The 13,809-nt window shown below is 41.7% G+C and overlaps 1 protein-coding gene across 3 annotated transcripts in view; it reads left to right on the forward strand.

The window, feature by feature from the left end:
• The window catches only part of AR (androgen receptor), a 121,469-nt gene that overhangs the window by 94,940 nt on the left and 12,720 nt on the right, over positions 1–13,809 (forward strand). For all 3 annotated transcript variants that reach the window (XM_050964638.1, XM_050964639.1, XM_050964640.1), the window contains 2 exons: positions 4,079–4,366; positions 13,265–13,409. In XM_050964638.1, the coding sequence (XP_050820595.1) occupies positions 4,079–4,366; positions 13,265–13,409 (433 nt within the window). The remainder of the gene's footprint in view (positions 1–4,078; positions 4,367–13,264; positions 13,410–13,809) is intronic.

The raw sequence follows: 13,809 nt of genomic DNA on the forward strand, positions 1-13,809 counted from the left end.
CTTGTATTACCTTCTTTTTGCAGTCATTCCATTGTTTAGCCTAGGTTTGAAATCAGGCAGACAGTCCTGTAATTACTTTAGTGATCCCATTGATCCTTTTTAAGTATTGGCACATTAGCTTTCTTCTGGAGCTCTAGAACTTCACCCTGTGTTCCAAGACTTAATAAAAATCAACATTAGTGGTCCACAGAGTTCTTAGGCAAACTCTTCTAAAACTCTTGGAAGCATGTTATCCAGACCTGCTCATTTAAAGATGCCTCACCTTAGTAGCTGCTGTTTAACATCCTCCTTAGTTACTGTTGGAATGCAAAATATTTCATCATTATCATCATCATATAATGTGAATACATTATCTGGCTTTTCCCCAAACACAACAGAAATATTTATTGAATAAAGAGTAAAGTGAGAATATCAAACTCATCTCACTTGTAATTTGTGGTAAGTAGGTGGAAGACCAATGCATTTAACCCAGTATATTGTGAGGCTCCCAGATTTTTCATATTTCTAGTAACAGCAAAGGCAGTTAATGTATTTTTCACTATCATTATTCATCTAATTATTTTGCAAGGTGTTTGTAATAATGGCAGCACATTATTTACAGATTGAGGATGGGGAGCCAAAAACCTCCTCTCATATCTTCACAGTAGATCTTGACTCTAATTATTTTTGCTCTTAAGCATGTGCAGAGTGACAGTTGCCATCAGTGGGAATTTTGTGCACATAAGCAAAGCAAAATACCAGTCAAGAGGAGCTGTGCTAATTTGAAAGGTGGTGGGGAGGAGGGCGAGGTGTTTCCCTGGATGCTATGTTTGTCCAGATGTCTGAATGCTTCACCCATGCTTTCACTGAAACAACCTCTCATGTTTTTAGATTTAAAAAAAAAATAAAAAAACTAAAACATTGAAAAAGACCAGATAGGTAACATGATATGGGATGGGGCATATACAGTCCTAGAGAAGTATGCACCAGTGCCATGGAAATAACAATACGTTAGAGAAAGCTGCTCATTTTTCAGGCTGAATACAATATAATTCCTCCACTGAAAAAGATCTGAAATTCCTCTGGATCTAGTAAATCAGATTTTCATTGGTGATGGGAAGAATCAAACTTCTCCATCCCTGGCTTTAAAAATAAACACAAATGCTTATATCTTCCTTCTCTGTGAAATGGGAATTATTCATATCACTGACACTCCTTGTGGGACAATAATATATATAACATATATATTCTCATTAGAATTGGGGTGATTATTTCAACTGAGTCCTGTGGCACCTTGTAGACTAACAGACATTTTGGAGCATAAGCTTTCGTGGGTGAATACCCACTTCATCGGATGCATATGAAGTGGGTATTCACCCACAAAAGCTAATGCTCCAAAATGTCTGTTAGTCTATGAGGTGCCACAGGACTCTTTGCTGCTTTTACAGATCCAGACTAACACGGCTACCCCTCTGATATTTCAACTGACTGTTTCTTTCTTCACAATGATCCTTTTTACCACTATTAATTCATTTTTTTTAAAATGAATACAACACTTACTGTAGGTCTCAGATATAAACAGATCCATGCACATGTATGTTATAGCATACAATAACATCTACCTCTTTGTAGATGCAGGACCTCTAATGGCTGGCACTTTTCTTGGTTTATTTGTCTTGATTATTCAGCACTGAAAGTACTGATCTGAAATTTCTCTCCTTCATTGAAGTGGAATGACCTTGTTCCCTATAAGCACATAGACTTTTAAAAGTACAGCACAGGGTTGAACTGAAGGACATCAGCATGTCACCATGACATTGACTCGCTCATTCATGCCTCCAGCCTTTCTAGATTTTTTATGGATTATGGTGGGATTTCTAATAACCGGGAATTGGCACTTTGTACTCATGTCTCTCCTTGTTTGTCCAAACCCAGATCACCTATTGACTTAAAGTGCACAGTTCTCCTGTTCTGTCCTGATGATAGATTTTTTAGGGAAGATATCTCAAGGTTACTAACGGGGGGCAGCTACATCACTCTGAGTCCTGATGATATGTCTGCCATCAGAGATTTGGAGGAGTTTGAGAGGAGTGATTTTGTTTTTTGTTTTGCTTGTGATCCACACAAATAATTGCAAGACTATGTCATGCTGCACTTTGGTCTTGTTTTCCATGCTACTCTCTGATTTTTATGGCCATGTTCTCATTTTCTCAGAGCAGCCTCCCTTAATTGCTATTACTGTAGATCATCCAAAGCATATTATTTAAAGATCAGCCTTTGCATTGATTTACAAAGCTGCACTTTGACTTGACATTTTTACGTTTCGAGGCTTGCTTTTCTTTTTTACAGCCGAAAGGAAGTTTCAGATGAGTATCATATAACGTAGGAGCCAGAACCCCAAGGACAACAGTTTTTGTGTTATTTTCTGTGCTTGAACTAAGCAATCAGCTTTTTATCATGATTGATTAATTTTCATTGGGGCTGTTGGGGATAAAAGGTTTGCCATCTAGAGTAACTTGCTCAGCTCCGTAAATTTCATACATGTGAACCAGTCAGCCATTATAAATTAAACTGAACACTAAATACTCAATCTCAAAGCATTTCTAAATTGTACACATGAAGTTCCTGGTATTTTGTTCATGGACTGTATAATTTGTATGTGCGATCTAACCATCGGTCCATCTGTCTAATGCAGTGGTTCTTAACCAGAGATATGTGTACCCCTGGGCGTATGCAGAGATCTTCCAGGGGGTACATCAAACCATGTAGATATTTGCCTAGTTTTACAATAGGGTACATAAAAAGCACTATCATAGTCAGCACAAACTAAAATTTCATACATATACTGTACACTGAAATTTAAGTACAATATTTATATTCCAGTTGATTAATTGTATAATTATTTGGTAAAAGTGAGAAAATGAGCAATTTTTCAGTACTAGTGTGCAGTGAGACTTGTATTTTATGTCTGATTTTGTAAGCAAGTCGTTTTAAAATGAGGTGTAATATGGGGGTATGTAAGATAAATCAGACTACTGAAAGGGGTACAGTAGTCTGGAAGGGTTGAGAGCCACTGATCTAATGTATCTGTCTGTCTAATCTATGAGGTCCATCACTGTAGAGTGTAGGTGTTGGCTTCTAGGATATCCTCATTGTGGCATCCTGGGCACCGCAATTTGTCATCTGTATGCTGACATCACACATCCACAAGGCTGCAGCTCCACCTAATCCTGGCTAATTGCCATCTTGTCTTGAGAGTTGCCTGTTTTGAAGGAAGTGACTGAGATGGTTGTGGTGAAGCAGCTCTGGTGCCATCTAGTCTTCTGATTTCCTTGATCCATTTGTAGAGTGAGTATCAAGTAGGAATGCTTGAGTCCTACAGTGTTTGGCTTAGGTTCAGCCGGCTGTTCATGGCTTATTTTCTCCTTCTGCTTAATCCTGTAATAAAGTTACAGTATTGGATTTGTGATGTCACAATAATTTGCATGGCAGTAGTGCCTAGATACCACAGTGATGGATGTAATATACATTTCAAGCAGGATAACTATGATGTAGAGATTGTGCTATGTTGTTGTGCCACAGGGTGATGGGCTTCTGTGCTTCCATGTCGCATCGTGCAGTGATTTATTTGCTGTCAGTCATATGGTGGGTTATGGGTTATTTTTACTTGCATAGTTGTTTGGATCAATACACGCCCCTCCACCCACTCTTTCCTCAACACACACATGCAGTCATATTCTTCTTCTCTCTCCAATCCTTCCAAAATAAGTATATCTGAAAGTAACACCATGCAGATGGGACCGATCGCTCTTGAGGTCAAGCAACCTTGTCCTTGTCTCAGTAACACTGTTTGCCATGTATGGATTAATGGCTTGAATGCTTTCTATGTATAATAGACCTCCATCCTTATTCTTACACAGTGCCCCCATCACCATGGCACCTGGATAACTTTCTAGGCTGTAGCTGTCGCTAGACTAAATGTGAAGGTGCAGCTCTCTTTCAGCTTCACCCTCTTTGTGGGTGGTGGGGCTGGAAGTGTAAGAAGCCTTAAGATTGTTGTATATTTAACCATCATGTCAAGCTGTGTCATTTTTCACAGCCCGCAAGCTGAAGAAACTGGGCAACCTGAAGCTGCAAGAGGATGGTGAGGGAGCCAGCTCATCCAGCCCAACAGATGAGCAGGCCTCCAAGATGGTGATGACACGCATCGATGGGTTTGAGTGCCAGCCCATTTTCCTCAACGTCCTGGAAGCTATTGAGCCTGGTGTAGTGTGTGCAGGCCATGATAACAACCAGCCTGACTCCTTTGCTGCTCTGCTGACAAGCCTGAATGAGCTTGGGGAGAGGCAGCTGGTGCATGTGGTGAAGTGGGCAAAGGCCTTGCCAGGTGAGGAGAAAAATGACAAATTCCAGCACCTTCCACCACCTTCCTAAAACCATCGCACTCAAATCATGGCAGGGACATGTTTCAATAGAAGAACCATATAATCTTGGCCCCAAAACCACAACATTTGTAGGGGTGCATTTTCAGAATGTTTTCTTCTGTGAGCACAAATTACACCCACAACATTTGAGTGTAACCCACATTGCTGTAGCATGGGATTTGTGCCCCTCTAGTGGCTGGTCCATGAGAGGTTATTGAGTCTGCTGCAGCTGTAGACGTTTACTCCTTTAGCTCAACCAGAAGAGGCTTGTGCTTTTAGAATGAAAACTTTTGGGTTCAGTCTCTGCTTGGGTTCATTCCTTTGGCAGGTGGTTATCACATGGGTATGGTTTTGGCCACAGTTAAATAGCTTCTGCAAATCTAAGCACTGGGTTTTTCAAATATCTGAATTAGGGTGACCAGTCCTGATTTTATAGGGACAGTCCTGATTTTTGGGTCTTTTTCTTATATAAGCTCTTATTACTCTCCACCCCCATCCTGATTTTTCACACTTGCTCTCTGGTCACCCTAATCTGAATGTTTTCTAGACCAGCAGAGGTGGAAGTTGCTGTAAAGAAGAGAAGCTTCTCTATTCTTCTCTGTGCAATGATCTCTGTCTGCTTTAGGAGGAATGTTAGGTTCAGGCAGGAGCTACAGCCTTACTTCTTAAAATGAAGGACCAACACCATGACGCACTCCTGGGAGTGGATGGAAGGAGTAAATTTTCTGAGGGAAGGAATAAAAACAAGGCTGTTTGATAATGTAGGAGGTGGAAGATGAGTAAAACCAGGCTGAAAGTAGCTAGGGAACAGAACACATTGGCATGAAAGAATCTATGCCCTTCCAGCCTGTTTCACATTGTATCTCCTCCAAGTGCTGGAATTTCATCTTAATATAATTTGTCAGAGTTTTAAATGCAAAATTTTCTCTGTGTCTCTCTCAGTCACACAAAACGATGGGACAATCATTCTTGGAAGTCTAAGTGTGCCAAAAATTGATGGGATTTTGGATTATTTAGCACAAATTATAATTATTTACCACAAATTAATTTAATATTATCATACGTAGCAATATTAAATGAACATGTTATTAGCAGATTAACACTATTTCATAGTTTATAGCATACTGCAAAAGAGAGCTACAGGAGAGAAGTGAGCTTCAGAAGGGTTATCCTGTGGCAAACATCAACTAAACCTAGGCCTGGTCTACACTACGTGTTTAAACCGATTTTAGCAGCATTAAACCGATTTAACGCTGTACCCGTCCACACTACAAGGCCCTTTATATCAATATAAAGGGCTCTTTAAATCGGTTTCTGTACTCCTTCCCAACGAGAGGAGTAGCGCTAAAATCGGTATTACCATATCGGATTAGGGTTAGTGTGGCTGCAAATCGATGGTATTGGCCTCCGGGCGGTATCCCACAGTGCACCACTGTGACCGCTCTAGACAGCAATCTGAACTCAGATGCAGTGGCCAGGTAAACAGGAAAAGCCCTGCGAACTTTTGAATTTCATTTCCTGTTTGCTCAGCATGGAGCTCTGGTCAGCACAGGTGGCGATGCAGTCCCAAATCCAAAAAGAGCTCCAGTATGGACCATATGGGAGATACTGGATCTGATCGCTGTATGGGGAGACAAATCTGTTCTATCAGAGTTCCGTTACAGAAGACAAAATACCAAAGCTTTTGAAAAAAATCTCCAGGCTACACAGTGCTGCATGACAAGCGTAACTGAAAGCCAAAGAATCAAATGGATGCTCATGGAGGGAAGGAGGGGGTACTGAGGACTCCAGCTATCCCACAGTCCCCAGCAGTCTCTGAAAAGTATTTGCATTCTTGGCTGAGCTCCCAATGCCTGTAGGTTCAAACACATTGTCCGGTGTGGTTCAGGGTATCGCTCGTCAATGTACCCCTTCCCCCCCCCCATGTGAAAGAAAAGGGGAAAAAAATCGTTTCTTGACTTTTTTTAATGTCACCCTATGTGTACTGAATGCTGCTGGTGGACGCGATGCTGCGGCAGTAAAGAGCAGTATCTGCTTCTCTCCCTTCCCCGGTGGCAGATGGTACAATATGCTTGATAGCTGCTGAATACCTCTGGCTGGTCTCAGGTGAGGCCGGCTGCAGGGGGTGCCTGGGTAAAAATAGGAATGATTCCTGGTCATTCCTAGTAGATGGTACAGAACGGCTGGGAACTGTCATCATCATAGCAACTGGGGGCTGAGCTTCAATCAGCCCTCTCCCTTTCATGTGTAAAGAAAAGATTCTGTACTGCCTGGACTATCATAGCAGTAGGATGATGGGCTCCTCTCCCCCACATCGCTTAATGTCCTGCCTGGACTATCATAGCTGCTGGAGGCTGCCTCCCCCTCATTTTATCTCACTAACAAGTCACTGTTTCTTATTCCTGCATTCTTTATAACTTCATGACACAATTGGGGGGGGACGCTGCCATGGTAGCCCAGGAAGGTTGGGAAGGAGGGAAGCAACGGGTGGGGTTGCTGCAGGGGCAACCCCCGTGAATGGCATGCAGCTCATCATTTCTGCGGGATCTGACATGGAGCAGCTGTTTTCTCTGGTACTCTCATACACTGGTTCTCTAGTACACTTGCCCCATATTCTAGGCAGGACTGACACTATTTTGAGATACCATAAAGGAGGGATTGACTTGGGGAGTCATTCCCATTTTTGCCTTTGCGCCCCCCGGGCAACCTCAGCCAGGGGCACTCATGATAGCAGCAGACAGTACAGAACAACAGATAGCCATCATCTTATTGCCAATTTACAATAGCAGCAGACAGCACAGAACAACCAGTAACCATCTCTGCTATCATGCAAAAGCAAATGAATGCTGCTGTGTAGCACTGTAGTAGCGCCTCTGTCAGCGGCATCCAGTACACATACGGTGACAGTAAAAAAAAGCTGAACGGGCTCCATGGTTGCCGTGCTACGGCGTCTGCCAAGGCAATCCAGGGAAAAAGGGCGCGAAATGATTGTCTGCCGTTGCTTTCCCGGAGGAAGGAATGACTGACGACATTTACCCAGAACCACCCGCGACAATGATTTTTGCCCTGTCAGGCACTGGGATCTCAGCCCAGAATTCCAAGGGGAGACTGCAGGAACTATGGAATAGCTACGGAATAGCTACCCACAGTGCAATGCTCCGGAAATTGATACTAGCCTCAGACCATGGACACACACCACCGAATTAATGTGCTTAATGTGGCCACGTGCACTCGACTTTATACAATCTGTTTTACAAAACCGGTTTATGTAAAATCGGAATAATCCCGTAGTGTAGACGTACCCCTACTTTCTAGACAGACTCTCTGACTTCATTAACCCTCTGGCTTCCAAAGATGCCTGAAGATGTCCTGTTTCGTGCATTTGATTCTTAGAGTGCACAGCTGCTGGCAGGCTAATGACCAGTAATTGTATTCCTGTGTGCCTAGAGCAGAGGACAGGCTGATGGTGACACCTATAAAATGTGGTATTTTTTATGGTGGCACCTGGTAGTGACTCCATAGTTAGGGTTGCATTCTAAAATGGGTTTAAAATGAGGCATTTATTCCTGTTTTCTCCTAAGTAAGTGGCCAATGTGGCCCAGTTTCACACTGGATAAGTTTTCTGCCCTTTGAATTTTCTGTGTCATTTTTGTTTGGTTTCCCTTCATATATGTTTAATAAGCACCCTTTGAATTTGGGCTGTAGTTGAAATTTTTCCTTGCAGCCCTACTTCTCACTGTCTGTTTTAAAAAAAAGTCTGTCTACATGACACGTGGTAAATAGGTGGATCCTGTACAGACCAGCTTCAGTTGGTTGGTTTTGTTTTCTCTCCCCTCTCCCCTGCCGCAGTTGGGTTTTGGGTCACTTTTAGCCATGGACAAGAGGGATGAGCATGCCTCATTCTCTCTGCAGTGACCCAGTGTTCATGCGGCCACATAAAAGACAACTGTCAAATTGATGGTTTTTAAGATAGCTACTTACATGTTAAAGTGTTGCAAGATTTCTGCATATTGGCCCTTTGAGTTAAGACTCTATGGCTACTCCAGTGTTTTTTGTTATTTGGAGTTTGTTAGAAATCTTTTGTCTAATAATGCATTTATATAAGGTCACTCATTTGCTGTAGGGGTGCTAACTTAACTGGGAGTGTTTACCATTGTCTGGATAAACTTTGCTTTCCACTTTATGAGCAGACACTGTTTTCCACTGTCTAGACAATACAGCTTCCAGAACAGAAAGTGGGTATTCAGTTATATTAGAAACCTCAATTTAATATAGCGTGTCAATAATCAGTGTTGGAATGTAAACAATAAAATTTAGTAAATTAAAATAACTGATTTTGATGAGAAGGGAAATAAAATTTCCAATTTTTGTTATTAAGCAAACTCATAAGCTGCCAATCTTGTAAAAATAAAAATGTCTAGTTGACGAATAATAATGTTTAAGAGAGAAGCTAAAAGCATCTCTCCATAAAACTGTATTGTGTTAACATTAATTGAAAGAAACTATCTATTCTTTCAACGCTTTAAAATTAAAATGAACAATGACTTGACTCTGATTAAGATTTAACTTTGCACGTGTTGGGCTAGATTCACAAAAGGTCTTAGGTACCGAAGTACCACTTTAGGCCCCACTGGGATTCACAAAATCTGGCCCCACTGGGATTCACAAAACTTCTCAGCTGCCCTCAAAACTTGTAGGTACCTAAAATCATTTTGTGCCTATGTTTTTGCAGTAAAAGTTCCCTAGGCACCTATGTCTCTGCCTCCAAGTGTGCGCACTGCTGCTCCACACCAGACATCTGCATGCCTAAGCCCATGAGCGATGCATGACTGAAGAAATATAGGTATTTCTCCACTAAACTCACCTGCATGCTCAGACCTTGCCTACTGGATCTGGCCCCTCTAGGTGAGCTTGCACAAAACTGCTTTTGGGGGAGATGGAGCTCCCTTATAACTCTTAGCCCAGTGGTTAGGGTATCCAATTAGGATATGGGAGCACTGATTCCCCCCTTCGCCCCAGCAGCTTCTTGCAAAAATGGAATAGGCATGTAACACCAGAGAGGGTTTGCAGTCAAGAATCCCAAGCAGAAGGAGGCACTTCCCTGCAACCTGGATTCAGGTGCCTATCTCCGAGAGAGGGGCGGGGCTTTGCACACACACCTTTTGTTGGCACCTCCCATTGGCAAGGAGCCACTTCACATGCTGTGTTTTATGAATCCCAATTTTGGATACCCATCTCTCTTCATTCATTGTATATGGAGCCTCAGCACCAAAATCAGGCTTTGTGAATCCAGTGATTTTTCTGGGTTTCTAAAAGTTAGGAATGACAATGCTCGTTGTCATCCAGGCCTAAGTTCCTTTGTGAATCTAGCCCATTGTTATCATGTAGGTATGATCATACCAGACAATCAGTTAAAAGATATATCATACTGCACTATTAAATTAATGGTCATGAATCATCTGATGAACAGAGAAAACCTTTGTTCACATCTGAATGAGCTCTCATTCACATGAATAAGAGCCAAGAATTTAAATAGAATTGGTTTTTTAAATGAAATCCAAATCAGACTAAATATGTCCTTCACATTTTGTATTTGGGAAAGAAATCTAGTCTAATCTTAACGGAAGTCAGAAATTGCCAAAGTATCACTCAGATTATATTAGTGTAAATATGCTTTAAAATGTGGGAGGAAATACTGAATCTGATGCTTTTAAAAGTAAGGTGCAATATGTTGAATATTATTTAATGCATGCGATGAAGTGGGTATTCACCCACAAAAACTCATCCTCCAATACGTCTGTTAGTCTATAAGGTGCCACAGGACTCTTTGCTGCTTTTAAAAGAACTATAATGTCTCTCTCTCCTGCCTGTCCATTTTACATGTGGCAATGATATGCCTTCCAGAATCAAAGCAGAACCCCCTCTTAAATATAGTCTGTATCTTTTTGCCATGTGCCCTGGCTCAGAAGCTGCAGATCTGTCAGCCACTGCTGGTGCCCTGTCTAGAAAGTCAGTTTTCCAAGGGGTCGGGCCAGCATTTGAGAGACAATCCAAGCTGATGGCTTCAGATTGCACTGAGGTGGCTTCTCAGTAGTGGTCCTTCAATGAGATGTTAGTCCCACTCCCCAGGGAAGGTGCTTATCTGGAATGCAATTCAATAACCTTGCCTTGGGCAAGGTTAAACACGCATTCAGCACAGAATACAAAATGGAGGTCCTAATACAAAATGGAAGTTACAGTATCAAACAGAGTTAATTATTTGATCCAGACATGCCACTGTCTGTCCTGGGAGTTAGGAAGAAAAAGGTGCTTTAACAAGGTTTCATCCTCTGTTGCATCCCCCTCAACAGAAGGCACCTGCCCACTTATTGTAAAGACATTTAATGCGTGTGGATGCCCAAATTGCCATGTGTAGCAGTGGCTTTCATAGAGAGGCAGCCATGCCGCTGCTTCCTTTTCACTGGTAAGGACCTGAGCCTTCTGACTAAGCCAAAAGGTCCTTCCCTTCTATGGTAACACAAGTTCAAACTAAAGAAATGGAATGACAGGCCCAGTGATAGTCCAGTCCTCCTCCCAGCCATTGTCTCTCTCCTGAGAGACCATTCACTGTTGTCCCTTCATTCTGAGATATGGAGGGGAATCTTCATCCCAGCCTCTTCCAGGCCATTAATCGCTGCAAAAAATGCTCTTTTCCACTTGTAACTCAGCAAGAGACTGTGCCCCATTCTACTAGAGAAAGATCTGATTACAGCACTCCGCATATTCAAGTCCTTCAGGTTCAAGTCAGGCTAGTCATTATATCTAAGAATGAAGCCAAGTAGCCCATTAAATTTTCATCTGGTATAGATCTAGGGTGATCACCCTTCCCTTGTTTCACTGATTTACCCTTTAGGGTGACCACGCATCCCTTATTTTAAGATGTACTGAAAGGTATTAAAACTGATAATAAGTACCATTTTAAACATGAAATTGAAGCTTATGATGATTGCATTGTATACTGGAGGGCGGTAGAAATGTACCCATGAGAGAAAACTAAATGCTATGCTAAGGGAAATGGTGTTTCCGTAAAATTTCCCTTAAAATAAAGCAATGTCCCTCATTTTTCATGTGCCCTTCCCTTATTTCCATCCAACAAAGGCTGTCACCCTATATAGAACATATGTCTGCACCAAAGCACAGACTGCTATGAAGAGGTTCACCCTGTGAACTTCTCTCTACACTGCTTTCCCACTGAATACAGAGTCAAATTCAAACTCTGTTTTTTAATATACAAAGCCCTCTATGGGAAACCTGAGTGATTGCCTCTTGCTCCGTGACCAACCCCTGCCAAGTCTGCTACTTCCCACTACAGCCATTAAACTGCCAACCAGCATATGGGCTTGTGAGTGCAGGAGTCATCCTTCACCAGACCTGTGCCTAGACCATTTAACTGACTCCCACAAGAGATAAGAATGACCACAGATAGGCCTCCCAACATGCAGAACTAAATGCAACCACACACACGCAAAATACATGTATGTATTTTCTGTTTGCTTTCAAGCTACACCTCCTGGCAAAGAAGGGCAAAGAAAATTTGATATTTTTCTTTTTTGCTGAAGAAACACAAGGATGCTATGGTAATAAGGGCCACATAGATAGCGCTAAGACCACCTTGAACTGAATTGAGGTTTCTTCGTATTTCAAGAGACCAGCCATTGTAAACTATCAAATTAGACTGAAGAATTCATCTACACACCAAATTCATTGGATAAGTAGGAAAGGGTTTTTATACATATATTACCTTACTGAAAAGAGAACTTGGTTCTAAGTTAAATACTTCTCAGAAGGCACATACCTGAGTTTATAAAGCATGGAGGTGATTTAAATGTATAATGTTTACTTGCATTTTTCTAACAAGTCTCACCCTAGGTGCTTACAAGTAATATTAAGTTCATCAGTGCTTAAAAGTCCTGACAATGGAAAATACCTTATACTAATTCCGCATAGCACTATTTAAACACAAAGTGTGCTTTCATGCAGTGAAATGAAAACTGAAAGAACGTGTTCAATCCTAAAGCAATTACAGCATATCGATAACACATGGTTTGTGCTCACTTGAAATTGTCAGCTTCTCAGACAAGAGACAGAAGTTGGAGTTGATGTTTCATAATTATACACTTAAGACTTTACCATTGTTTTAGCATTTGGTCACAGTAATGTAAGAATTTATAGAAAGCTGAGATCAGGATTGCAGGTTATCTATGGCTATATGTACTGATAAATATCCAGAGAAATTAGAAATAGCGTTGAATTACTGACTGCATACTCTGTGTATGTGTGTCTCTCTCTGTGAATTGCAAATGTGCTTGTGGCTGGACTATGAATCATCCTGAGAACACTATTTTATTGTTCATAAAGTTCTTTGAGACTCTCAGAGAAAGATACTATATAAGTGCAACTTACTGTCCCATTTTACCACTCCAAGCTGTTTACGTTTTTTCACTTGTTCTTTCTCTTCTTCCCACACTGAGTCACAACCCATCAATTACAGCTTCTGGCTTGGAGGCTTCTAGTTTACTATCAGCATGTCAGTGCCGTGGCTCCAAGGTTGCAATACAGCAAGGTTTCAATTTTGTCATCTGGTAGAAGGAAGAGACTGAATTAGTTTGTGTATGCAGACCTCCCATACACACTGGCTTATAGCTGAACACATTGGTAATCTGGGACATATGGAGATTAGGCTGGGGGCCACCGTGTCCTAACTTTCTGAAGTCCCCAGGAGCACAGATTGGGAATTATAGTGCTGTATTTAAAAAAAGAAATTATGGTGAATTGTTTTAATCCAGACTGAACTTGTGATCTCTGTTTATGGCCTTTTGTAGGATTCCGTAACCTGCACGTGGATGACCAAATGGCACTAATCCAGTATTCCTGGATGGGTCTTATGATTTTCGCCATGGGATGGAGATCTTTCACCAATGTTAACTCCAGGATGCTTTACTTTGCTCCCGACTTGGTCTTCAATGAGTAAGTGTTAAATAGCAACAATTTGATATTTTGTATTGTTCATGTCAGAAGGATTGCAGACAGAGAGTGAAAGAGGGACAGCTATGTAACAGGCTCCTGATGAGTTCAAGTCAGATAACCTCACGCCGAGAGCTGCCCACAACATTTCAAAATTCAAGAATGTTGCTGATTTTCCACTAGTTAGTCTGCCGAAATCTCCTTGAGGTGATCCAGGAACATTAGGTGGTGCTACCGAGCCTCTCCTATCCTTCTTCACCAAGCCTAGATTTTACATTCAGATAGACTCTTCATTCAGAGAAAGGCAGTGCTGACTGCAAGAGACTAATCCCTGAGATCCTGCTGTGCTTCCAAGTGCCAGCGTGGCTTCCCCTTCACCAGTGGGTGGGTCAGGGCACAATCA

Source organism: Gopherus flavomarginatus, chromosome 8 (genome assembly GCF_025201925.1).
Source record: "Gopherus flavomarginatus isolate rGopFla2 chromosome 8, rGopFla2.mat.asm, whole genome shotgun sequence".
NCBI classification, from domain to species: Eukaryota; Metazoa; Chordata; order Testudines; family Testudinidae; genus Gopherus; species Gopherus flavomarginatus.